Consider the following 26722-nt stretch of genomic DNA (forward strand, 5'->3'; position numbering starts at 1 on the left):
GTGGAATCCGTGCAAGGAAGTCAATATACTGGGATACATCCCGCATTCAATTGACTCACTTTACAAAATATGTGTGGGGATCTTGCATGGAATGGCATTAATATTCTCTATCCCCTTTGCAGTCCACAACTCTGATTGCTACAAAACAGCAGTGACAATTATGTTGTGTTTGTGTACACACACACACATACACACACACACACTCTACCCCAGCACAGATTTATTTTATTTTATTCCCAGATGCATTTTAGATTACATGAAAAAACCTAAATAGCTTATGCAAATCACTATGTGCTCCCTCCAGCTCATCAGTGGCATGTAGATTCTTTGGTGGGGGCAACACATTTGGTCTTTATTGTTCTTTTTTAAATCCTCCACTTTTTTATCATTTTATTTTCTTTTGTCTTCCATGTAACCAAAGCTTTATTTGGAAACCAGGTGTTGTGTTGTTGCAAAACAGGAGATTCCCAAAAGCTTTTTAATCTAGTAGCATCATAATCTAATGGCTAGAGCAGGAGACTGGGATTCAGGACACTTGTGGTTTATTCCTGACTCTGCTAGTAACTCACTGCATCAACTTGGGCAAGTCACTTAATCTCTCTGTGCTTCAGCTTCCCCAATAATGACATGGCTTTGTAAAAGATTTTCAGATGAAAGACCCTCTGTAAGTGCAATGTATTATTGTATGATGTTATGTTCTGATGCTGTAATGATACAATATAAATTAATATTTTTAAAAATCAACCATTACCTTTCTAGCCTCTGCATGGTCATGGCCAGTGTCTTGTTCAATTCATCTATCATCCGGCACCCTGAAGGGTGAATAGGTAATGAGCTGGATCCAGAAGGCAGATGCTGGCTGTGGCTGCCATACGGATGCTGGTGCTGGTGTGCTGCTAATTGGGATGGCAGTACAGAGTGATGGTGTGGAGCCAAAGGCTGCTGGGAACTCTTCTGCATGGAATAGGATGCAAGAGAGAGGTCTGGCCCCCCTAAAGGCATGCAAATCATGACTTTCTTTGGAGGTAGTGGAGGCGATAGTTTAACTGGCATACAAGGCAGTTTCATAGGACCGCCAGGATCTAAAACACAAGAACGAGAGGCACACACGTAAGTTTCTATGGCATTAAAAAGAAGACCACAATATCGGGTAATCAGGCACAAAGGTTGCCAGTAAAGACAACAGGTGAATCTGCATTGGACTTACCCCTTTCCTGATGGTGAAGGAAGATACTGTACCCTATAACACTCTGAATGGTTTTCAGAAGGGAAGTTTTCACGTCACAACATTTTTGAGCCTCACAGAAACATTTGAGGACTCTCAATAAGAAATGCCTTAAACAACAATAGTTCATGTAATCACAAGATCTATGTAATGCTTTTCATCTTCAAAGCACCTTCTACCAGGGACTAACCCTGACAACATCCCTGTGAGCTCTGTGTTATTATCCCCCATTTAATGAGTAACCTGAGGTAGAGTGACGAGGTGCCCAAAGTCAGAGAACGAATCATTATCACCACAGTGGGGATTAAAACACAGGAATTTCTGGCTCCGACTGCTAAGGTCTGACTAATGCACATCACGTCTCACATTTTTGTGGACCTGCAGAACATTTGGTGTAGCAGAATTACGCTAATGAAAAAAAAAATCATGAATGAGGTACAAGGATAATCCAGCAAAAATGGAGGGAAATGGTAGGATTAATTTATACTTTTATAAAACACCTGGCAAACAAACTTTGTTCTGGATTCCCATGCTGTGGATTTTAACCTTTTTAACTCCATTCAGCATTCCTCAAAAATACATAATTTTATGGGGTTTACCCATGGGGGAAAGATTCCTGTTGATTTCCATGGGAACTGGATAAGGCCTCAGAGGTGCATGTAATGGAGACATCTATAAGCAGATGGAATTTCAATGCATTGGCTGCCTGAGCTCAGCAGGGGGAAGGAGACTTGCTGGGTTGCATTATGAAAATGTTTACAATGTCAGAGAGCCAATGAGAGGAGCTGGAGGTCTGAGAGTGAGGAAGGCCATGGAGAAGTAGCCACTTGGGGTTGGGGGATAAGAGAAGTTGGGAGTTTACATTATGGACTGATGTTGTTTGAAGTTATAGGGAAGGAGGGAGCTAGAAAGTTGGGAAGTTGGGAGGAGAGTGACCTCAATGAACCCTTTCAAATCTGGCAAACCTCTGGCATTCGGGTTCTGTAAAGGAGTTCTGGCACCATAACATATTTAGCCTCTCTTATTTGAGTTCATGCACCTTACTAAAATACAATGAAGAGATAAAAGTGCCAACAGCTTCTTGGGAGTTGACAAAGCCCACCAGATAAGCTGCTGCTGAGGTTTCAAAGGCCACCACATGTTTGTGAGCTGCATCACAGTTTTTAAAAGCACTTCTATAAATTTTCATGTTTGCACTAGCGATCCATAATCTCTGGCCTGAGTATTTATTTGTCAGTAATGGGGCCAACCCTAGTAGCTAGGGTACAAATGGCTCCCGGGGCAACACTTCTCCAGAAATATCAAACTGAAAAAAGACACTAAGCTAGAAGATGACAGGGACCAAATTCAAGGCTGACATTACTATTAATTCTTATTAGAGTAGCTCTACAATAGCACCTAAAGGTCCCAGTTGAGGTCAGGACCTTATTGTGCTAGTCCCTGAACACGCAGCTTGTAAGAGACAGACCAAGTCCCAAAGAACGTACAATCTAAACAGCCAGCCAGGATAGAATCCAAATCTTTTGACTCCCCGTCCAGCATGTCCTATCCACTAGACTATGGTCTCTCCACTAAAGCCAATACCTGTTGCACCCCCTTGTGCAGAGCCAAATACGGCCCTTGGATTTGCCAGCAAACATGAGCTGTCAGTCAGCTACACAGTCAGTCTTCTAAAGCGGACTGGTTTCCACATTTTGCAATTAGAATTTTTGTGAGTTTTTTACCCAAACACAGAACAGGCTGAGCTGTCATGTCTCTTATGCACATACATGCACAGTAGATATGTTTTATCTTTGTACGCTGTATGAAAGCGCACACTGTCTTCAAGAAAACGTAAGAGAGACAATAAAGAGTAAATTGAACAAAACCCTGAGAATTAGGCTCCTATGCAATTTGTTGTAACAAAACATTTTAATACATTATTTCTCCAGGATACCTTACTACTAAAAGATGGGCCTGAGCTACAAAGCTGGGATCCAGATCTGCACTTCCCTAAACTTCTGCAGTAGCCAGATCTGGGTGTTTGGTTTGGTCTAATCTCTGGTGTGCTTCAAGGAACAGCTTTAGTTCACAGAGGTGGTGGTATTCTGGAAGGGAATGCTGTCTTAATCCCAGGCCTTCACTCTGTGTATGAAGTAGAGGAGACATCCGCAATGGAGGGTTCAAAGTGATACCATCCACCGGAGCCGCTCACTCCTGCTCCTGGCTGAAGAAAAGCTGGAAGCGCAATTGAATTGGCAACTTCCTGTGTTTCTGAAGTACTAAAAAAGATGATTTTGTGCTGGGAGCCAGTGGAATTTGTGAGGTTGATTGAGGCACAAAATAGATAGAAATGCTTCCATTTAAAAAAAAAACAACATGAAAATGAAAAGGATATTTTTCTTTTTAAATGAAAATATTCCCCCACTAGGTTTGCAGCCCCAAAACTGTTGCTTTGGGGGACTGTAGCTTGGGGTCTCATATGATAACTAGAACTAGAAAGTGAAATTCACTAGTTTATTTTCATTGGTAGGTGAAAGGCAAAAAAGCATAAAGAGTGAGTGAGATTTATAAAATTAGTCTAAATTTTTTAAAATATTATTCATACGACAGGTAAGGACATTTGTTTAAACACATGGAGTTAGAGTAATCAGCATATCTTCATTGACTTCAGTAATGGAGTGATGCCGATTTACACCAGCTAAGGATTTGGCCCATGATTTTTCACCTCATGTTCACACATCTTTGAAAAATAGTCATGAAAATCTACTAGTCCTCCCAGTGGAATTTTACTGCAGTTTTAAATCTTTGCACAAAGCACTGAAATGACAAGATAGTAGCAAATCGTCAAAAAAGATTAATCTCAGGCCTGAGGTCCCTTGTATCCACTATTATGTATAATGGGACCAGTTCTGCAAGATGCTGAACAAGCTCAACTTCCCCTGGCACTAATAGGAGTTGAGGTTGTTCAGCATTTTGTTTGATTAGGTTCTAGTTATGCTGGGTTTAATGCAAATAATGCTAGAAAATTAAACCTTATCACTGTTTATGACAGTGGACTATAGTTATATACAAATATATAACTAGAAGACAAAATTTGCTACACCAGACTGGGGCACTGATCCATGAAGAAGGCAGCCCCTTCCTCTTCTCCATAACGTACCTAGCCAAGTGACCATCCTGTACATGGGAGGAAAAATTCCTTCTAACTCCTATGGTGACCAGCTGATGCTCCAAAGCACGAGTTTTTATTACCCTTGTTGAAGTACATATAACTACAAATGTAACTCCTTGTTATGAATATCCAGTTCCCTTGAAATCCTATTCCAGTAGTTAACTGTGACCTCTTGTAGTAGTGAATTCTGTAGTCTGTAAAAGTCTGCATGTATTTAGGAGGCAGTGTTGCCCAGTGAGCAGGACCCTAAAATGGGATTCAGGAAATCTGAGTTATATTCCCGGCACTGTCATTAATTCACTGTATGGATTTGGGCAAATCATTTGACTTCTCTATCCCTAGTTCCCAGATCCTCTAAGGCTATGACTACATTTACAGAGGTGTGTAGAGTACATATAGTGCATACAACCCAGCATGGGTATACATAGCAGTGTAGACAGTGAGGTGCTGCTTAGATGAGTAAAGACATGCCAGAACCTTAGGGTACGCATCCTACATGGCTCTCTACTCCCCCAAGCAGTGCCTTCCACACCTACACTGCTGCTTTTTAACAATGTAGAGTCCCATTTTCACCCTGCTGCCTTGGACTCTTTCCCCACCACAGGGAAAGAGTCTGGCTGCTCCCTGCAGTGTGGAAAGGCTTCAGCAACGGGGAGCTGCTGGAGCTTTTCCCCATTATGCCCCTCCCACCAGAGCCTTTCCCTGCTGCATGTAGCTACTCACTGCAATGTGGACACAGCCTTCATACTCTACATGCCACTGCCAGTGTAGACAAGGCCTAAGAAGAACTGATCCAAAAGCCTATTGAAAATAATTGCAGCCTTTCCACTGACTTCAGTGGGCTTTGATCAGGTCCATTATGAAGGATCAAATTCTGCTCTCATACACGTGTACGCTGTGGTGGACATGGAGCTGCTATGTATAATTTTATGAATGCTGTATGTAAGCTAGTTATTGAGCTAGACTGCATAACTGTATTAGTTAGTGGAATGCTTATTATAGATCTCTACTGCTTTAATTCCATGGGAGTTGTCACCAAGACAACAGAGGTCTTGGGCTGTTTGTAGGAAGCTTAACCCCACGTGCAAAATGGATAGACACGAGGTAAACAAGACATACGTATAATCTGTTTACCATGTTAAGATTTTTTTCTCCGAAGTCCTTTGGTTGAAAAAAACAACACTCAGCTTTAAGAAGGCTGGCTGATCTCTGGATGCCACTGGGACATAGCTCCCAAGGACCAGAATCGCAGGTGCCGAGGCAGTCACATTTAGTTCCAGGGGACGGCAAACCAAGGCCTGGCCTAAGAGTGGGAGAATCAAATGATTCCACCTAACAAGAGGTGACAACTCAAGGCCTGACACTGGAGAGGGAGTACACTCAAAAAGACCCAGAGGGGTCAGAGATGCAGTTAGCCCAATAACTGTGAGACAAGCATTGCCTATTGACTGCAGTGGGATTGCACATGTGCATCTTAGGCCAATTTTGGCTCCCACATCTTCTTCTGTTCTTCTGCACAATGTGTACAGAAGAGATAGGGGAAGGACTTGGGAGCACATGCAGAGGGTGTGCATGCCCTGAATGCCACAAAGCCCAGTTCTGCAGGGACTGTCTGCATAGTCTCACAGCAGGCATTAAGGGCAGGGCCAGACATTCTTCTGTTACCTTGATCCACTGGCTATTGCTCTCCAAATAGCAGGAGTCACAGGACCTGTGGAAGCAACTACAATCCCAGGGTCCAGCCCACTGCCATTCTGCAGACTGGGGGAGATGATCCATTTACTCTGCTCCTGTTCTGCTGCATCCTCCTCAAGAGCGCAGCATGGGTACTCAGAGTGTGCACTGGGGAGAGAATTTACCTCAAACTGAATAAGCCATGTGCATACTGGTGCAGAAAGCAGGAGGAGGTATGACAGAGCAGAGGGCTCATGCCTACTGCAATGGGCTCATATACAGATGAGCAACACCAGACATGTGTAAATGCTGGGTTAGAACATACTGCAGGCTGTGGAGATTATCTGCCAGGTAAATTTGTAGTTCTAAATAGTTTTGTAATGTTGTAACCAATGATCAACTATGTTTCAAGAGGCCTTACAGCCATTGTTCTGGAATTCAATCCTGGCAGGTCCACATTATCAGTAGTTATTTTTATGGACTTACAACGCTTTCTTCCCTGTTAAATGTTCACTTCTAACCATGGCTAGTTGCTCTATATTTGAATTATCACTGTTATTCAGCCAGCTGATAGTTTGAATCTTACTGTATATAGACATAACTAGATTGTGTGTTTTTAAAACTAAAAACGGGACAAACTTCCTCCTCCCAATGCCGGGAATGAGACAACTGAAAAGATGCTAAAAGGATTTTTAAAAGCTCTAATATGATTATTGAATTAAAGGGCCAGATTCTGTTCAAAGTTACACCAAATGTAAAACTGAAGTAAACCCACTAACTCTGGATTTACACAGGTGTAACAGTTATGCCCCAAATGTTTTGCTTCCAAATTTTTTAGAGAATTTCATGGATAACTCGCAGTTCATTCTTTTGAGCTGAATGTGGCTGGGTTAATCCCAGAAAAACTCAAGTTTGCTTCTGAGAAGTAATGGATTAACGGACAATGGGACAAAGGAGTGTTATTTTTCAAATAAGATATAAAACCAATGTGCTGGCCGCTTCTGGTCATTAGAGATCTCTTGGCAATAAATCCCAAGGTTCCAGCCAAATTCAGTCTCAGATGGTTATTTGAATTCCCCCCACAATTTCAACCAGATATGGTATTTTGCAATTCTTGTCCAAAATGGTTGTGTAACGCTGCTGTACACTGCTATCTTCCACCTCAGAGATATCTACTTTTTAGTGGTGGGTGAAGATGATCCTTGTGTAAAGTTGGTATATCAGAGCTTTAGGACTCTGATGGATGAAAGTGGCTTTATAAATGAAGGATGGCTTATTATTAATGATCATATTTAATAACTGGCAGAAGGATCATTGTAAAATAATTGGCCAGTGAAGAATGCTGAGTGGTGAAATTATATTGAAACAATAACAAGACATGTTCTCTTCCTAGGGCTGACTGCTTTGTACTATGAAGAGATGGATCTTGATGATTACAGGGCAAATGCTGCTTTTTCCTGCTCATGTTACGAGCATGCAAGACAGAGAATGGGCAACAGAAAGGCAGCTCAGGGGATTCCAACACCCTCCACATACTGTAGAGAAGTTCTCTCTGGCTGCTCCTTCCATAAAAGCAAGATGGATGGTTTTGTAGTGGATGGGGCAGGAACATGGGTCTCTGAACGACAAGATGTCAAGCCCCCTACCAGTAAAAAACTCCAGGAGGCAGTCTCACTCCCAGCCTGCTCTGGTTTCTCTTCTACTCAGGTTCTTATATCCTCCTCATCTCCACAGTACCCGAGAGCCTACCAGAACTGCACTAAGCTATGTGATTAGAAATTGCCACATGCTTTTATAGAATATCAGGGTTGGAAGGGACCTCAGGAGGTCACCTAGTCCAACCCCCTGCTCAAAGCAGGACCAATCCCCAATTTTTGCCCCAGATCCCTAAATGGCCCCCTCAAGGACTGAACTTACAACCCTGGGTTTAGCAGGCTGATGCTCAAACCACTGAGCTATCCCTCCCCCCGATTCTCTTTCTCCCTTTTCACTCCCATAATAAATCTGAGGGTTTTTTTCTTTTTCAAAATTTAATTGCATTTATTTTTGTTTATTTTATACCTGCTCTGCTACAAGTATTTGTTATTGAGGGCAAGGACAAAGCCTTGCACTTGTACAGAAAGCGGTGATGTGTGAGATAGATCTTAGATCCTGTTGGAGGGGAGGATTCTGTCTCCCAAGTCCTGCCCGATCCGCACAAGGTCCCTTGAGCATACCCCTTTAGTCATTCTTCATGAAGGTGATGAGGATTTGGCCCAGAGTTTCCTGACAAGAAGGTGGTCTGATTTTTAAGCCACTGAACCGTCACACTATTTGAGGTATTTATCTGTTTTTTTTTTTCTCTGCTGACCATGCCTGTGGAGATTTTGTAATTACATATTCTCAGGTATTCTTGTATTGGATTTTATGAACAAGATAAAACAAAACAAGATAAAAGATAAGAAGCATTTTTGCAAGCTCCACATCAGCAATATACCTGAAATAAAACTCATGCCAAGACCATGTTTCCTCTCATATCCTTCTTGCACAGATCTACCAGACCATTAACTACTGTCACTCTCTATCAGTCATGCTCGGTGTGTCTTAATTTGTCCTTCACTCTCCTCACAAAATCCTCAATAGAAAAACAAACACTGAAAGTGCAATGAAAACCTGAAAAATCTTCATTTGGAGCTCCAGAAGTCTTATTTTATTAATTCTCTCACACACAAACTAAGGATGTCTCTGGAGTAATTAGTAAAAGAATAGGGTTAATTTAGCTTTCTCGTGGTGAGGATGATTCATTAAAACACACTGCTCATTTTCAGGGATTATGCAAGTCTACTATAATCTAAAAGGGTAGCCTAAGGCATATAGAAATATATGTCCCTAGACCCTCCCAGTAAGAAAAAGTCAAACCTATTGGCCTGAGACATTAATGTATATAAGGGTATATATGGGTGAAGCTGTCAGCTCTACCAAGAGGCAACTACCTGCTAAACTAGGACCTTGTGACTGAATTGTACCTCCTCTCCCACAGAGACACGTGTGTGTGTGTGTGAGAGAATCTTGTCTATGTGTGAGAGTGTATGTCATCATGTCTACATGCAAGTGAGTTTGTGTCTGAGTGGGAGAGAGCGAAAGCGAGCTGAGCAATCACCCTAATTAGGCAACCGTCTGTCTTTAAAGACCATTTCAAAGTAGCCCCAGAAGTAGAATACAATTCTGCTTCATCTTTACTGTAAGGTCATCTCTGTTAAATAACTGACACATGCTGGTCCCTTGAGTGGTTACTAAAGACAACTCTATATAAAAATTTGAATTACAAAATACATAGAAGCAGACACAAATCTCCATCCATTGTTTGTTTTCCCAGCTAACTTAAAGAGCAGGGTAGTCTCTCTCCCCCCTCACGTTTCTGTACAATGCACAGTTAGCAGAAGATGTTTTCCTTTATGTTAGTTTCTTCATTGAGTCTTCATTTGTGAGCAATAACTCATAGGGGTAAACTGAATTACAAGAATGGATGGGAAACAAATTCAGAGCTGGTGCAAGCAGCTGTAGCCCCAAATGAAGTAAATAAGAATGGTGCCTGCTTTAGCCCTTTTGGTTTGCAGTTTTAGGCAAAAAATAAATCAATTTAAACTTGATTGTGGCAGGTGGCAAAAGTGAAGAAATCCCATATAAATTTCAAATAAAAGTGAACAAAAGTAAATAAAGCACAAATCAGTTGCCCATCTAGATAGAATGCTATGTAGAAACAGGTGAGAAAAGCAATATATACAATTTGGTAAAGATTCTTTTACTTTATAATAGTCAAAAGAAAACAAAATGATCCGGCAAAAAAATAACAACACATAGCATTGTATAAACAGGAAGCGATCATCCTCACCACATCACTGTGAGGCAGGAAAGTATTAATACCAGAGGGGTAATTGAGGGGAAAAGACTGCGATCTGCCCAAGTTACCTAGGGAGTTACTATCTGAACTGGTTTAAAACCCAGGAGTTTATAGCCTCCTAACCTGTGCTGCTCTCTCTGAAAGCAACGGGAATTGTGCACACACATCTCAAAAAGGATAGACATGTATTTTAGGAATATTTAAACGTTTCATGGTCCTTGTGTGTTTGCCTGTAATATTTCTCTACAGCAGTGGTCTGATGGTAGTCCAGGGAGGGTTGACTGGTCACATATGGTTGATTGTTCCTCCTTGCTTCTAATAGCTTTTACAGATAACCGGGCTCTTAATTGCAAAGAAGAGCCTGGATACATGTAGAAGCAGCTGGAAACCAGGCAGAGGAGACTGCATAACCTGCCTCCATTACAGTCTCTAACACAGCAGGAATGGAAACCAGAGCATCCTCCAGGGACTGGAGCAGGAATGGAGCAATTGGGGAATTTGAGTTGTTAATCACCGCTAGCATCCACCAGTGGGAAGCTATGGAGAAGGAGACTGAGCAGCCAGCGATCATGAGCAAGGAAGCAGAGGAGCAAGGAACCACAGGGCAGAGTAATTGGGAAAGAAGGGGACTGAGCTTGATAAGTTTATGGAGGAGGTGGTATGATGAGACTGCCTCTAACGGCACATAGCTGAGTTGCAACTGCCAGCAGCAAATACACCTATCTCCAACAGCTGGTGAGAGGACAGTGGATGTGGAGGGCTCCAAGTTATTACAGAGAATTCTTTCCCAGGTGTCTGGCTGGTGGATCTTGCCCCTGATTAGGGTCTAACTGATCGCTATATTTGGAGTCGGGAAAGACTCTTCCCCTGTGTCAGATTGGCAGAGACCCTGGAGGTTTTTCGCCTTCCTCTGAAGCATTGGACATGGGTCACTTGCAGGTTTAAACTAGTGTAAATGGTGGATTCTCTGTAACATGAAGTCTTTAAATCATGTAAATCATGAGTTAATTCAGTAACTCAGCTAGAGGTTAGGGGTTTATTACAAGAGTGGGTGGGTGAGGTTCTGTGGCCTGCGATGTGCAGGAGGTCAGATTAGATGATCATGATGGTCCCTTCTGACCTTAGAGTTTATGAGTCTAAGAGAAGCATGTGCAGAGGAATGGAGGGAAAAAGTGGGGAGAACAGCACTCATGAAAGCTGGAGAAGATCTAACAAAGAGCAAAGGGAGAGAATCTGATTAATTCCCCCCCCCCGCCACCTCCCAAAAGAACAAAGGGCTTATCTCATGAAACATGATTCAAGATTACAAAAGTACTTTCCTATCATTATTTTTTCATCTAAGTGACTGCTGTATTTGCTAAGGCGAGGTCACATGTTGGTGATCAGGGTCATGATTAAGAGGCTGGGAGGAGTGGCAGTCTATGAGACTGTGGATGAGACGGGAGGTGTCCATCTCTATTAAGATGTCGTCCACACTATGAAATAGTTTGCGAGCCCCTGTCCTGCTGTATCAGTACAGCCATGACACACATACAATATCGATACACATGCAAACATTTACACAGCAGCTTTACCAAAGAAAGACATTGAGATCCTCAGTACAGGAGTGGACTGTTCCTTTAAGGGAAGTAGTGGTGCAGAGCATTCAGGAACACCTACTTACCAGTTAAGTGGTTGGCAATCCTGGCAATGGGTTTAGGAGGCAGGGCAGGGGGCTGTTTGAGGAGGGACACCTGTTTCACTGGGGTGTCCTCATGGTCTCCAGGGAAAGCAGCAGATTTTTTGGGGGGAAGTAGCAGGACTGGTTTAGCTGAAGGATCTTGGGACAGGAGGACTCCAGACTCACTGGATGTGGGGCTCTCTTCAGACACTGGAGGACACAACCACATCATAGACGCAACAACGTTACAAGCAGAGTGGCAGCAGGTACAGTAATAGTAAGAGAAGAAAAGCAGCACAGAGATGCAGATTAAAAACATAACTAAAAGATTTTGCTCAAACATCATAAAACACAAAGAGAGAGAGAAAGACACACACACACACGCACACATCTACACCACAGGCCAATTTCAGCACTGGGTCATTCTCCATTAAAACCAATGGAGCATCTCTCACTGACACCATAGTTGAATTTAGTCCCACACCCCTTTAACACAATCAAGAGCCTTGAAATGTCAAACCCCAGACTCTCCAGACGGGTAACAATACACAATCAATAAACAAGTAGCTAGTCGACAGGTTTATGCTTCCACACAACGGCATCCTGCCCATTTCTCTGTCAGGGTCCATTATATTTTCAAAAGACCACACAGTTGTGCAGGATCACGGATATTCAGTTATACCAATTACACATTCCTTTTCATTCTTCCTCTTTGGAGCAATGTGCAATAGTCGCCACACAGCTGGTGAAAGGCACATGCCTCCAAAATGCTTTCTGAAGTCTGCTGTAGAACTGAGCGGTACAGCTGAAAGGCAACACCAGAGTCAATCATCTTGATTCTTAAGAACGCTATTTTCTTATGTAACTGTTTCTTCTCTGAAGCTATGCCTTTTACAGCGGGGCTGAATTTGGCCCATTACTATTTGAATGGTATTGTGGTTTCCATCCAGTTCCCTCTCTCTCTCAAAATAATCGACATGGAAATTGTTATGTTGTTGCTGTTGTACAGTATAATTGAACGGCTTTTTCTTCAACAGGTGCAAGGCCTAGCTGATCCATGTCTCAGCTGAGCATATGCAGCTGAGGTATGAAGACTGTGACCCCTTTCTAGTCAAACTGTGATTTGAGAGGCATTCCACTGAAGCCAAAGGCATTACTTCTGATTCAATCAGACGCAGCTCAAGTGGACCGTTGTTTCTCACCAGAGACACCCCATTTAACTTTCTCAAGGACAGCAAAAGCAGAAGTTGAACACTAAAGCAGGTGCTCTTTAACAGGAGGTTCTGGCTGGTCGTCCTGAAGCTGTGAAAGGGATCGCTACCAGTGACTTCTTTAGAATGGCCAGGTTTTAGATTCCCAAAGTCAGAACTTCTTTACATAAGGTTCTCTATTTGAGCTGGTGAAGGGATGGGTCTAGGCGTCTGCACCAGGGACAGGTGGATCAAGTCAGATAAAATAAGAAGTTAAATTAAGTTTGGTCCTAGACTTAAATCCAACCTTTCTGATGTTAATACAAATAATAATGTGGTTGCTTCCCTCCAACCCCCCATATTTTCATGCCTGTGCCTCTCCAGGACCAGCAGCACATATGCTGAAATACCGTGAGAAAAAGAGTCCAGACAGTTTGCTTAAGTACCTAGATTTTTGGAAGTTCCTCCTCATCTAAACAGACACTCCAAATCTTTTAAGAGATGCCCAAAGCTAACTTGAACATTGTCACTCCCTCATCCACAACGAGACCTCTCATTCCTTATGTGAAGATAGCTCTTTTGCCACTCAGTGACCCAATGGGTCTGAGTAGATTTTTCTGACCTATCAATTTACCCTAAGATCTGAAATCACAGCTCCTGTGCTGAGCTTTCTTTATTGAGCAGCTGCTCTTGAGTCACTAGTCTTGTGAATTGGAAAGCAGAAGGTTACTTCTGAGCTATACAATGTCTCAACCTTGTCCACGTGATAAATGGTCTGCTCTTTCTTTTATCTTAACTATGTTCTCATTCTGCTCTAGATGTGAGAATCCCTCAGAACTCCTTATCACAGGTCCCCTCCATGTTAGGACCTTGGCATTACCTACCAAGCTATTTGCTTTGTTACAACAATCAGTGAAACATAAAACTCTCCTCTCTAAATCTGAAAGTATGCAAGATGTGCCAGGCTTCTGCTTTCATTACAAAATCTTCTTTCCAAATAGCAAAGAACACAGAATATCAATGAGAAAATGAAATTAAATCTATACAGTTTCCAGATTTGAAATGTACAATGATTTTACTTTGCATTCTGATTTATGCGTTACTCACTAGTAGTATATTTACAGAAAGACGGTAATCCTAGTCTGTAGTCCTGCATACAGATGGGACCGAGTTACGAAGTTTGGACCTGAATCCAAACTTTCCCCAAGTTCTGAAGTGTTTGGATCTGAGGTTCCGGTTCTGGCTTATATCTACTTCTGTATGTCAAGAGCACTCCTGTGTGTTAAACATTAAGTACCAAAGATCAAAAACCATCAGAAGCCAATTTTAAAAAGCTTTAAAGAGCATAATGTTGAAAAAATTCTATATTTTGTATCTTAGAATGAAAACAGAAATGTTACCTGCCCCATCCATGATATCTGTGGTTGGCAGCACCTCATATGTACAGGGTTCCCCAGACGCGGAACCTGATTCCAGTTCTGCTAGGCCTGGTAGTGAAATCTGGCTGGAGCTCAGAGCCTGCCCATTCTCCAAGGATCCTTCATTTGGTATGGAAAGCTCCCCATCTGATAGCAGTTGGAAGAAAGCACAATGATAATAGATCAAGAATAAGTAAGATATTACAAGAATTTAAATAAAACAGTGTCTGCAAAGAGACTGCCCTAAAGCTGTGGTTTCCTTTGGGTTATCCATGGCCCAAGTACCCAAATGGTGACTACACATCCAACAGACAGTGCACAATGCAACAGTTTATTTAACAGTTATTTAGGCATGGCCTATATTTACAGCAGCCTTATTTACATTCCCCAGAAATCTTTCTTAGTTCCTCCAGCGTAACAAACTCCTCCTTCACAATATCCTGGTGTTTGTATCACAGTGTTACAAGCTGGGTATGTTGCAATGAAACTTTTCTGCAATGTCAGGTTGAGATGTCTTGTTGTAACATAATGACATGCAATTTTGCACCTAATGGCATTTCACTCACTTCAAAAGATGTTTCAAGATTTGGGAAAATCCTGAAAAATGTTCTTGTTGGACATAGATTCATAGATATTTAGGTCATAAGGGACCATTATGATCATCTAGTCTGACCTCCTGCACAACGCAGGCCACAGAATTTTACCCACCACTCCTACAAAAAAAACCTCACACCTATATCTGTGCTATTGAAGTCCTCAAATCGTAGTTTAAAGACTTCAAGGAGCAGAGAATCCTCCAGCAAGTGACCCGTGCCCCATGCTACAGAGGAAGGTGAAAAACCTCCAGGGCCTTCCAATCTGCCCTGGAGGAAAATTCCTTCCCGACCCCAAATATGGCGATCAGCTAAACCCTGAGCATATGGGCAAGATTCATCAGCCAGATACTACAGAAAATTCTTTCCCGGGTAACTTGGATCTTACCCCATCTAATAACCCATCACAGGCCATTGGGCCTATTTACCATGAATATTTAATTACCAAAACCATGTTATCCCATCATACCATCTCCTCCATAAACTTATCGAGTTTAATCTTAAAGCCAGATAGATCTTTTGCCCCCACTACTTCCCTTGGAAGGCTATTCCAAAACTTCACTCCTCTGATGGTTAGAAACCTTCGTCTAATTTCTAATCTAAATTTCCTAGTGGCCAGTTTATATCCATTTGTTCTTGCGTCCACATTGGTACTGAGTTTAAATAATTCCTCTCCCTCTCTGGTATTTATCCCTCTGATATATTTATAGAGAGCAATCATATCTCCCCTCAACCTTCTTTTAGTTAGGCTAAACAAGCCAAGCTCCCTGAGTCTCCTTTCATAAGACAAGTTTTCCATTCCTCGGATCATCCTAGTAGCCCTTCTCTGTACCTGTTCCAGTTTGAATTCATCCTTCTTAAACATGGGAGACCAGAACTGCACACAGTATTCCAGGTGAGGTCTCACCAGTGCCTTGTATAACGGTACTAAAACCTCCTTATCCCTACTGGAAATACCTCTCCTGATGTATCCCAAGACCACATTAGCTTTTTTCACAGCCGTATCACATTGGCAGCTCATAGTCATCCTATGATCAACCAATACTCCAAGGTCCTTTTCCTCCTCCGTTACTTCTAATTGATGCGTCCCTAGCTTATAACTAAAATTCTTGTTATTAATCCCTAAATGCATGACCCTACACTTCTCACTATTAAATTTCATCCTATTCCTATTACTCCAGTTTACAAGGTCATCCAGATCCTCCTGTAGGGTATCCCTGTCCTTCTCTAAATTAGCAATACCTCCCAGCTTTGTATCATCCGCAAACTTTATTAGCACACTCCCACTTTTTGTGCCCAGGTCAGTAATAAAAAGATTAAATAAGATTGGTCCCAAAACTGATCCTTGAGGAACTCCACTGGTAACCTCCCTCCAGCTTGACAGTTCACCTTTCAGTAGGACCCGTTGTAGTCTCCCCTTTAACCAATTCCCTATCCACCTTTCAATTTTCCTATTGATGCCCATCTTATCCAATTTAACTAATAATTCCCCATGTGGCACGGTATCAGACGCCTTACTAAAATCTAAGTAAATTAGATCCACTGAGTTTCCTTTGTCTAAAAAATCTGTTACTTTCTCAAAGAAGGAGATCAGGTTGGTTTGGCACGATCTACCTTTTGTAAAACCATGTTGTATTTTGTCCCATTTACCATTGACTTCAATGTCCTTAACTACCTTCTCCTTCAAAATTTTTTCCAAGACCTTGCATACTACAGATGTCAAACTAACAGGCCTATAATTACTCGGATCACTTTTTTTCCCTTTCTTAAAAATAGGAACTATGTTAGCAATTCTCCAATCATACGGTACAACCCCTGAGTTTACAGATTCATTAAAAATTCTTGCTAATGGGCTTGCAATTTCTTGTGCCAATTCTTTTAATATTCTTGGATGAAGATTATCTGGGCCCCCCGATTTAGTCCCATTAAGCTGTTTGAGTTTCGCTTCTACCTCAAATATGGTAATGCCTACCTCCATATCCTCATTCCCATTTGTCATGCTACCATTATCCCTAAGATCCTCTTTAGTCTTATTAAAGACTGAGGCAAAGTATTTGTTTAGATATTGGGCCATGCCTAGATTATCCTTGACCTCCACTCCATCCTCAGTTTTTAGCGGTCCCACTTCTTCTTTCTTGGTTTTCTTCCTATTTATATGACTATAGAACCTTTTACTACTGGTTTTAATTCCCTTTGCAAGGTCCAACTCTACTTGACTTTTAGCCTGTCTCACTTTATCCCTACATGTTCTGACCTCAATAAGGTAGCTTTCCTTGCTGATCCCTCCCTTCTTCCACTCCCTATATGCTTTCTGCTTTTTCTTAACTACCTCTCTGAGATGCTTGCTCATCCAGCTTGGTCTACAACTCCTGCCTATGATTTTTTTCCCCTTTCTTGGGATGCAGGCTTCCGATAGCTTCTGCAGCTTTGATTTAAAATAATCCCAGGCCTCCTCTACCTTTAGATCCATAAATTCTTCAGTCCAATCCACTTCCCTAACTAATTTTCTTAATTTTTGAAAGTCAGCCCTTTTAAAATCAAAAACCCTAGCTGCAGATTTATTTTTATTAATCCTTCCGTTCAGTTTGAACTGAAATAGCTCATGATCACTTGAGCCAAGATTATCCCCTACAACCATTTCTTCTATGAGGTCCTCATTACTCACCAAGACCAAATCTAAAATGGCATCCCCTCTAGTTGGTTCAGCAACTACTTGCTGAAGGAATCCATCAGCTATCGCATCTAGGAAAATCTGAGTCCTATTATTATTACTAGCACTCGTCCTCCAGTCTATATCTGGGAAGTTAAAGTCTCCCATGATCACACATGGGATTATGGCAAGAAAATAATTATGATAATCGGAAATGAGATCAAATGTGAATCATCCCCATTCCTTCTCCACCTTTATATGGTCCAAAAACCTATTTGTATTGCACCTCTGCCAAACCTGTGAAGCGGGGGAGGAGAATGTGCTTGAACTGATGCTATGAAGCTTTTGTATTAATTTGGTTTCCCCTCCACTTGTTTTTATGACATAGGAGACATATAAATAACATCACAGAGGTATATCCCTATTTCACACACCACTTAACCATTAAAGCTCCCAGCATGACCAAGAGTTTAAAGTGATAGACTAACTTTTATGGCCAGTTGGTATAAGGCCTTAATATTGGCATGTAGCAAATCCTAGCTGTAAAACCCACCCATAAAATCCTTTAAAATCTCTCCTTTATCTGCACCAATTTCTGTAGCAGCAACAGATTTCTTTTTCCCATCAAACACTAGTCAGGACTAAAAACATCAGGACATGAGAGAGAGAGAGAGAGAGAGAGAGAGAGAGAGAGAGAGAGAGTTACTCTTATTCTCAAAGGTGTCAACTCTTGTGATTTGATTGCAAGTCTCATGATATTTGGTGTTTTTCCTAACACCTCAGCTGTTGGAGGCATGAGCATCTCACGCCTGGTCTACACTGGGGTGGGGGTGGGGGGAACTGATCCAAGTTACGCAACTTCAGCTACGTGAATAACGTAGCTGAAGTCGACATACTTAGATCTACTTCCTGCGGTTCTTCACTGTGGTGGGTCGACTGCTGACGCTCCCCCGTCGACTCTGCCTGTGCTTCTCGCTCCAGTGGTGTACCGGAGTCAACGGGAGAGCGCTCGGTGGTCGATTTATCGTGTCTTCACTAGACGTGATAAATTGACCCCCGCTGGATCGATCGTTCCGGAGGTAAGTGTAGACATGCCCTCAGCTTTTATTAAAACAAAGAAAAACAGTAAGTTTCTACCCCTTGTGGTTGTGGAAAAATGAAAGCCTGAAAACATGATGTGACGGGTTCCCCCCGGGGTGCCACCTGGAACTGGGGTTCCACTGAGCTCTCGGACCCACCAGCCTGGCTCCCTCTCACACTTTACACTCCCACCAGCATGCACAGAGGCAGGGACCCACCCACCTGCAGTTATATGCAGGCACCAATGAGGCACTGCACGAACCAACCATAGAGAGGCTACAGCCAAGATAACCGCCCAGCTCCCCAGCCTAAGACCCCAGAGCTGTACCATCCTGCCCTGATTGAAACCCCGACCGGGATGAATTCATTACCCAGTTCACCTCTCCCTCAATGTGGAGAGGAATATGCAACAAACTTGTGTTAACCAAGATAAGATTTTTCCCCAGACACTTCACTTAAAGGCACACTAGTTTAGATTAAAACATAAAACAAGTTTAGTAACTACAAAAAGATAGATTGTAAGTGATAGCAAACAGATCAAAGCAGATTACCTTGTAAATAAATAAAACTGCAAACCAAGCCTAAAATACTAGAAAGATGGGATATGAATTAGCAATTTTCTCACCCTGACTGATACAAGCAGGCTTGCAGCTTCTCAAGGCACAAGCTGCACTTGCTTTGCATGTTGGGCTCCCCACCTCCATTCCAAGTCCTTTTCTTTCAGAGCTTCTCTCAGGTGTTGAGTTGTGGGGAGGTGAAGAACCACGGATGATGTCACTCCCTGCCTTATATAGCTTTTCCATATGGTGGGAACCCTTTTTTTCCAAAATTGGTTCCTAGACCAGTTTGTGGAAAAATACAGGTACCCAAAATGGAGTCCAGAGTGATGTGGTCTGGTCACATGCCCTTGCAGAGTCATTGTAGCCATTACTTACAGGAAGGCTCACCAGGCAGGGGATAAGTTTCTCCTAAGGCCTATTGTTTTTCCTAATGGCCCATTACCCCGAATAGACTCTTCACAACCAGCTCTCTAGGCTGGAAGCATTTTGCCTAGTGGGTGTTACCCAGATGTAACCACATTTGAAATACAGATACCTATTCAAAATTCATAACTTCAGGTCCAAAAAGAATACATGCATACAAAAAGGATCATCATATTCATCAAATCATAATTTTTCCAATGACATCTTACATGACTCATCTTGTACAAATTGCATCATAATTATGTCATAACCATATCATAACTGTACCCCCATGATGCATATGGGGTGTAGTGTCACACATGACCCCAATGCACCCTAACAGTTCAGAAGCCAGAAGGCAAATAGAAAGACCCCAAACCTTATTATTTAAATCAGGATTTTTGGGGCCTGACTTATGATTTTTGAACACTTATGGTTGGCACTGTTACATTCCAATTCACCAAACAGAGATGTACATCACCAAAGTGAGAGGAATCATCTGACAAGTACATTCCCAGCTTAGACGGCTAAGATGTGCATATCAGTTTGGAAAGAAATGAAAATCGTAAGTCCATTAGTTTAGCCTCAGGACAATGGCAATTAGTACGTCTGAAGGTAGATTAGCAGCAAAGAATTCAAAATCATGTTTGTGACCTTTAAGACTCCTTTATGAAATATGAAGATGATCTTCTGCTTATTTTTAACCTTGGAATTATTAGGAATATCAGGGTCATGACTTCCTTGGTTTGGGTGGAGGATTTTTGGAGGAATAGCATGACATGGCACAAGAACTCACATGACACAGTGACATCACAATAAGCTGAAACCTGAATAGTAGTTTTCTCAGCACTTAGCTGAGTTGGAAAGGGGAGATAATATTAATAAAACCTGTAGGTTTTAGTCAGTTGTTAACTCAGTGGCCTTAATTTGATCTCACTTGCCCTGATTTTACACTGCTGTAATTCTGTTGACGGCAGTAGAATGACTTCTGTTGATCTGAAAACAGAATCAGGGTTCTACTCTACCACTAAAGCAGCATTTTCCAAACTATTTTGGCCATGGAACACCTGGTATACATTTACGGAATACTTCTAATATTATTTTGTAGTCGTTTGGTTTTCAAATAAAAAATTGCGTGATTTCTGCTCAAATATATTTTATTTTATAAAACAAAGCAAAAATACAAATTTAAAATAACTTGAACTAACAATTTCTAACTAGAAAGCATGTATAAAGTAGTACAAAAATCAAGTGCAAGACGCTTTTTTTTTTTTTAAATTACGATTCTTTCACGGAACACCTATTCACATCGTGCGGAACACCAGTGTTCCGCGGAACACGGTTTGGGAAACGCTGCGTTAGAGCTAAGTTCAATTTTCTCAGCTCTTCCATGCAAGTATTTCCAATTTGAAACACAGTATTTCAATACACGTTCATTTGATCTAGAGCTAAATTTGACCATAGCTGGTAATAAAGTTTGTACTATGAAAATAGCAAGATTCGCTTGAGGAAAAACGATACATTTTAAAATAAATCTGGGGCCTAATCCTGAGGTGCTGAGTAGAGTTGGATAGGAAATGTTTTCCCATTCTGGGACAGTTTTTGAGCTTTTGATATTTTTTCTTGTCCCAAATTGGGATGAAAAGTCAAAATCTCAATTGTTTTTTCCAAACTGAGAATCTGAAATATATTTGAATTGGGCCACTCAAAAATTTATCATTTAGATTTCCATTTTTAACCTTTGTTTTTAGTACAAATAAACTGAAATTTTGAAACAAAGTCATTTTCAACATTCTGTTCAATTGGGAGACTGTCGAAACGGATCCTTTGTAATTGGCATTTTCCATAGAAAAAATATTTCATTGGATAATTCCCGACCAGCTCTAGAGCTAAGCACCCTCAGGTCCTACTGACTTCATGCTTTTAGCATGTCTCTGTAGGTGTTCAACACTTATTAAGAGGTGGTATTAAAATTTACCATTTGAGACATGTTTGAAAAAATATCAAGATGACAACACAAATACTTTTGCTTTTTATTTATTTATTTATTTTTGCATAGCAGCAAAACACAAGAAGTCTTTTTGCTGGTGGTAAGATTTATTTATTTTGAACTCATCTTCATTTCATTTCTAAAACCCAATAATTGCCCTTTGGTGCTTGCATTGTGCTGCAGTCTTTTGACATTTAGGGACCATTGTTGAACAGTATGCCCAAAATTTGATCTTGTTTAAAGCAGAGCAACATAAAAGGCTGCTAGTTAACAGCACAGGGAGAGATCAAAGGCTTGGATACAATGGTCATTTGTAGAGTCAAGAATATCCCAGCATGAATTAATCCTGGCTCACAGGCATGCTTGACAACCAGATATAAAAGTCAAATTAATTTTTTTAAAGTGCATTGAAAGCTGCTCTGGATAAATGAAATACAATTGAAAAGAATCTAACTTCAGCATAGTTAGAATCTAGTAATGCAATTACAAAGTATAAAATGATTTAGTCCTGAAGAAGTATGAGTTTAGAATTAATTTAGGCATAAAGATAATACACATACTCGTTTCTCTGTGCATTTGCAAAATCCTTTGCATACTTGCATGGAGCATGTTGTTACATACTGCAGAATTACTTTCCCCAACATCGCATGAGCTTTTGGAAATGTACATTGAACATAAATGAACTCTAGCTAAATGAGAATGAACAGAATAACTTACATTTATTCTACAACAGGAACACATGAGGGCTACTGTTCTCTGCTAATTAGTAGGTATAGCACACCTACTAGTCATTTTAAAAAACAGACATGGCCATAGAGGAAACTATATAACATGGAAGATCCTACACTGACACTTTGATCCATCGTAGCCTGTAAAAGTAACACCATGAGGCTGAAAGTCTAAGTATGTAGAACAGATACTGGGAAGACATGGCCTCCTAAGCATGGTTTAATCTTCCTGAACTCCTCTACACTGCCCTTACCATCTCCACTTTTATGTAACTTTTGAAAACATACTTCTGCTGAGCTACTTCTAGCAAAATCTTGTTCATTTTTATAGAAAACTCTTTTTGTTGTTTGCCTTCCTGGAACTCTGCCTACCTGTCTGTCTTTCTTTAGACTGAGTGCTGCAGGGCAGGGACCTTCTATGTTTGAGTGCTATCACTAACAAATAATGAAATAATAAAAATAATAATTCTGTATACTGGATTATTTAGATCTATATCAGTTGTCTCCTTGAAAATTTTCCTCCTCTCAGGTAATCTGTGTCCAGGCAAGGACACTCACTGGGGTGTGGCTGGTTCTGAGGGGTGCAATACTGTGGTTAGGAAGCAGCCTGACTTATTTTTTCAGTGATGTGCTCTAAAGATTTCAATGTCACATTAAAAACAAAAGGAATCTTTCATTTCTTTCATTACTTCCTAGGGAATCACTCTTATTACTATTTTGGCAGACAGCAAAATCTATTCTAAATAAAATCTTGGCTACTGATTACAAATGAGTCATTAATGGAATTTCTAAGGTCAGAGCTCAATCCTTTCCTCAGACAGACAAGTGCAATCTGCAATGTCTGTTGAAATATCATGTACTATATTCTGGAGAGCAAGAAATGAACTCTTAAATGTCGAGATTGCTCTCTGGCCTATGATTGCTTTGTCTACCCATATTTATTAGGGATGAATATGGCCCTTCGTTTTCAGTTTTTATTTTATTTAATTTTCCCCGAGAATTTATCAGTATTTATTACCACAAAAACAAAAACAGGTGAAAATCAGTGCAAAAAACTACTAATAATTTTTCTGGGTAAATATCAGGGTTTATTTTGGTGGAAAGACGGGGGAAAAGTATTCAGTAGACTAATGCCCTGAATTCTGTTCATCAGTGTGGTTTGCTGCAGAACTAAAACAGAACTCAAAACACAATGCCACTTCTGAGTTTAAGAAAAAACAATATATCTCTAATCCCCAAATAAAACTTTTCATTTGAATAAACCATTTTCCATTGTAGAATTAGAACGATTATCCTACAAATATTTACGTTTAATAATTGGGCCACACCATCTGCAGCGCATACACTCAGCTTCATCCTTTTCTCCTGTTTCTGTTTTTTTTAAACTTTCAGATATTTCCTTGGGTTCTGAAATGTATTCTGAGCTCAACACTCTAGCTGACAGTGATATACTGGAGGTGACCAAGCTGTCCAGCTGATCACATTCCCTCCTCCTTGCTGCACTACTGAGCTCCCCCTTCCACCACACACAAACACAAAGCACAACCACTTGTCCTAGTAAGAGGAGGCACAGCACCTTCTCTCCACAAGTTTCAGCAGGTTTCACACACTCAAGGTCAGTAAATCCTCAAGGCACTTTGGGATACAACCAGAAATTGGGATCAATGTCCCTCATATTGTTAAAACCAGCAGGAAGAGACACTGAGTCTACAGAAGGTGGAGATAGCCACCACTTCTCTGATGAAGCCATTGTAACCACATCTCTTAAGCAACTGTTAGCCTCAAGTTCAATAAATTCCTTCTCACGAACACTCTCACCTAGATTAACCTTGTCTACACTGCCACTTTACAGCTCTGAAACGTTCTCGCTCAGGGGTGTGAAAAAACACCCCGAGCACTGCAAGTTTCAGCACTGTAAAGTGGCAGTGTAGACAGTCCACCAGTGCAGGGAGCTGCTACTCCCCTCGTGGGGCTGGTTTCTGTACAGTGCTGGGAGAGCTCTCTCTCCCAGAGCTGGTGCCGCGACTACACAGCCACGTTGAAGAGCTGCTCCGGCAGCGCTTTAATGTCGGTAGTGAAGACAAAACAGGTATCAAAATACTATGAGAAAGAGTACTCCTGGGGCTGAAACCATGGAACAATGGACATTCTGAAAGACAGCTTGTTTTCATGATGCTTACAGTTTGTTTTCTATATGAAAATGAGAGAGATGTGGAGAAGTTCTTACATTTTGGATGCTTACCCGACCCAGGAGCAAACATCAGACACAGAATCATAGAATATCAGGGTTGGAAGGGACCTCAGGAGGTCATCTAGTCCAACCCCCTGCTCAAAGCAGGACCAATCCCCAATCAAATCATCCCAGCCACGGCTTTGTCAAGCCTGACCTTAAAAACTTCCAAGGAAGGAGATTCTACCACCTCCCTAGGTAACGCATTCCAGTGTTTCACCATCCTCCTAGTGAAAAAGTTTTTCCTAATATCCAACCTAAACCTCCCCCACTGCAACTTGAGACCATTACTCCTTGTCCTGTCCTCTTCTACCACTGAGAAGAGTCTAGAACCATCCTCTCTGGAACCTCCTCTCAGGTAGTTGAAAGCAGCTATCAAATCCCCCCTCATTCTTCTCTTCTGCAGACTAAACAATCCCAGTTCCTCAGCCTCTCCTCATAAGTCATGTGTTCCAGACCCCTAATCATTTTTGTTGCCCTTCGCTGGACTCTCTCCAATTTATCCACATCCTTCTTGTAGTGTGGGGCCCAAAACTGGACACAGTACTCCAGATGAGGCCTCACCAATGTCGAATAGAGGGGAATGATCACGTCCCTCGATCTGCTCGCTATGACCCTACTTATACATCCCAAAATGCCATTGGCCTTCTTGGCAACAAGGGCACACTGCTGACTCATATCCAGCTTCTCGTCCACTGTAACCCCTAGGTCCTTTTCCGCAGAACTGCTGCCTAGCCATTCGGTCCCTAGTCTGTAGCTGTGCATTGGGTTCTTCCGTCCTAAGTGCAGGACCCTGCTTTATTGACAGGCACATTACATGTTTGAAATGTGCCTGTCAATAGAGTCAACTGGTCAGATTCACATGTGTTGACATAAATGGGTGCAAAAATTTTTTCTCTCTGTACAATCTGGCCCACTGTGTCCCCAGGCCATGTCACCCAAGGGATGGCAAGTGTTGCTGCTCAAGGTAGCAGCTTTAATTTAAACTAAACTCTACACAGGAGACCCACTGATGATGACTGTTGAGGGGATGTGTTGCCATGACCACAATTACTCCGTAGCCAGTGCAACCAAATCTTTGTAAGACATTGTGGCCTTTGGACTCTTAGGGACTGATCTTTACTGCCTTGTGAAGCAATTTATGACTGCACAGGGTGAGTGAAAAGTGGGTATAAAATTGTACCATGGGGGAATTCTGTCTGATAGTGTTTTAAACTCACTACACAAGTTGCAAGGCAGTGGGAATAAGGTCTGAGATATGAGTGTGTATCTGTGTGTAGTGGCAGACATCAGATAATCAGTTTAAGATGTGTAATGACTGGTTTACGAAAAAAATGGGTTTTTTTAAATGCTGCATTGCAGATAGAGGCTATACTTTAAAACTCACAACACTATCTACCACAAACCATTTAGAGCAGCAGGAACCTAATCAAACAGTTTTTTTTAAAAAAAAATATATACACTACTTTCAAACCCTGGCTTGTACTTTCATAGACTCAATCACAGAATCCTAGAAATTGAAGATGACCAAAACCGATTAAGCGGTTTAGCCAACTCCTTGCCAATGCTTGGTCATTTCATGCAGTGTATTCTTGAGTGATTTCTCTTGTAATGATTTAAGATACGGGGCCAGTGTTGTGATGAACACCTTTCTTGTTCCATGAATGTTGCATCTGGAATGTTGCACTGTGATGTACTGTGTCTTGTTAGATTTCACCTGCCAGATGACACTTCATCATCAAAAAAGTCACCAAGCATTCAGTGAGACAGGAGGAGTGAGATATCTTGAAAGGGCTGTGAGACAAAGGCAGGAAGCCAGCTCTCTAATCCTGCTTTTTCTTCATCCAGGATAATATTAAGGCAGAGGCTAAAGCATGCTGTGGATCCAGCATTTTAGGTACTCAGTTCAGTTTATCTACATTATTTTTACTTTGCTAAGTATGAGTCTTTTTAATGAATATAAAGGAAAAAATACTCATTCACTTGTCAATTCTACTTGTTGCTGTCTGCTCTGCTTTCATCTTATGAAAAAGGGAGGCAGGGACCTACTGTCTGCACAAGATGCTTCCTTTGGGAAGAAGGCACTACAATTAGGACAATAAGGTCCTTCTTTATGAGTACTGTTTGCCAGGTCCACCACCAATTCCTTCTGACTGTCCCACAGGATCGGAGAAAAGGAACATACAACAGAAAATTACTCATTAGTAATTCCATTTTTTGTCATTTTATGTTCTCTCATCTTACAACCTCCCCTTCTTCCTTTCAAAGATTGGTGCCAATTCTCACAC

At 41.4% G+C, this 26722-nt stretch overlaps 1 protein-coding gene across 9 annotated transcripts in view; it reads right to left on the reverse strand.

The window, feature by feature from the left end:
• Window positions 1-26722, reverse strand: part of PHACTR1 (phosphatase and actin regulator 1) — a 430831-nt gene that overhangs the window by 76532 nt on the left and 327577 nt on the right. For 7 of the 9 annotated variants that reach the window (XM_074944870.1, XM_074944866.1, XM_074944867.1 and 4 more), the window contains 3 exons: window positions 14184-14348; window positions 11597-11803; window positions 752-1082 (listed from right to left, as the gene is read on the reverse strand). In XM_074944870.1, the coding sequence (XP_074800971.1) occupies window positions 752-1082; window positions 11597-11803; window positions 14184-14348 (703 nt within the window). The remainder of the gene's footprint in view (window positions 1-751; window positions 1083-11596; window positions 11804-14183; window positions 14349-26722) is intronic. The other 2 variants (XM_074944872.1, XM_074944871.1) reach the window with 1 other exon arrangement.

The sequence above is a fragment of the Natator depressus genome, chromosome 2 (assembly GCF_965152275.1).
Source record: "Natator depressus isolate rNatDep1 chromosome 2, rNatDep2.hap1, whole genome shotgun sequence".
Taxonomy (NCBI): domain Eukaryota; kingdom Metazoa; phylum Chordata; order Testudines; family Cheloniidae; genus Natator; species Natator depressus.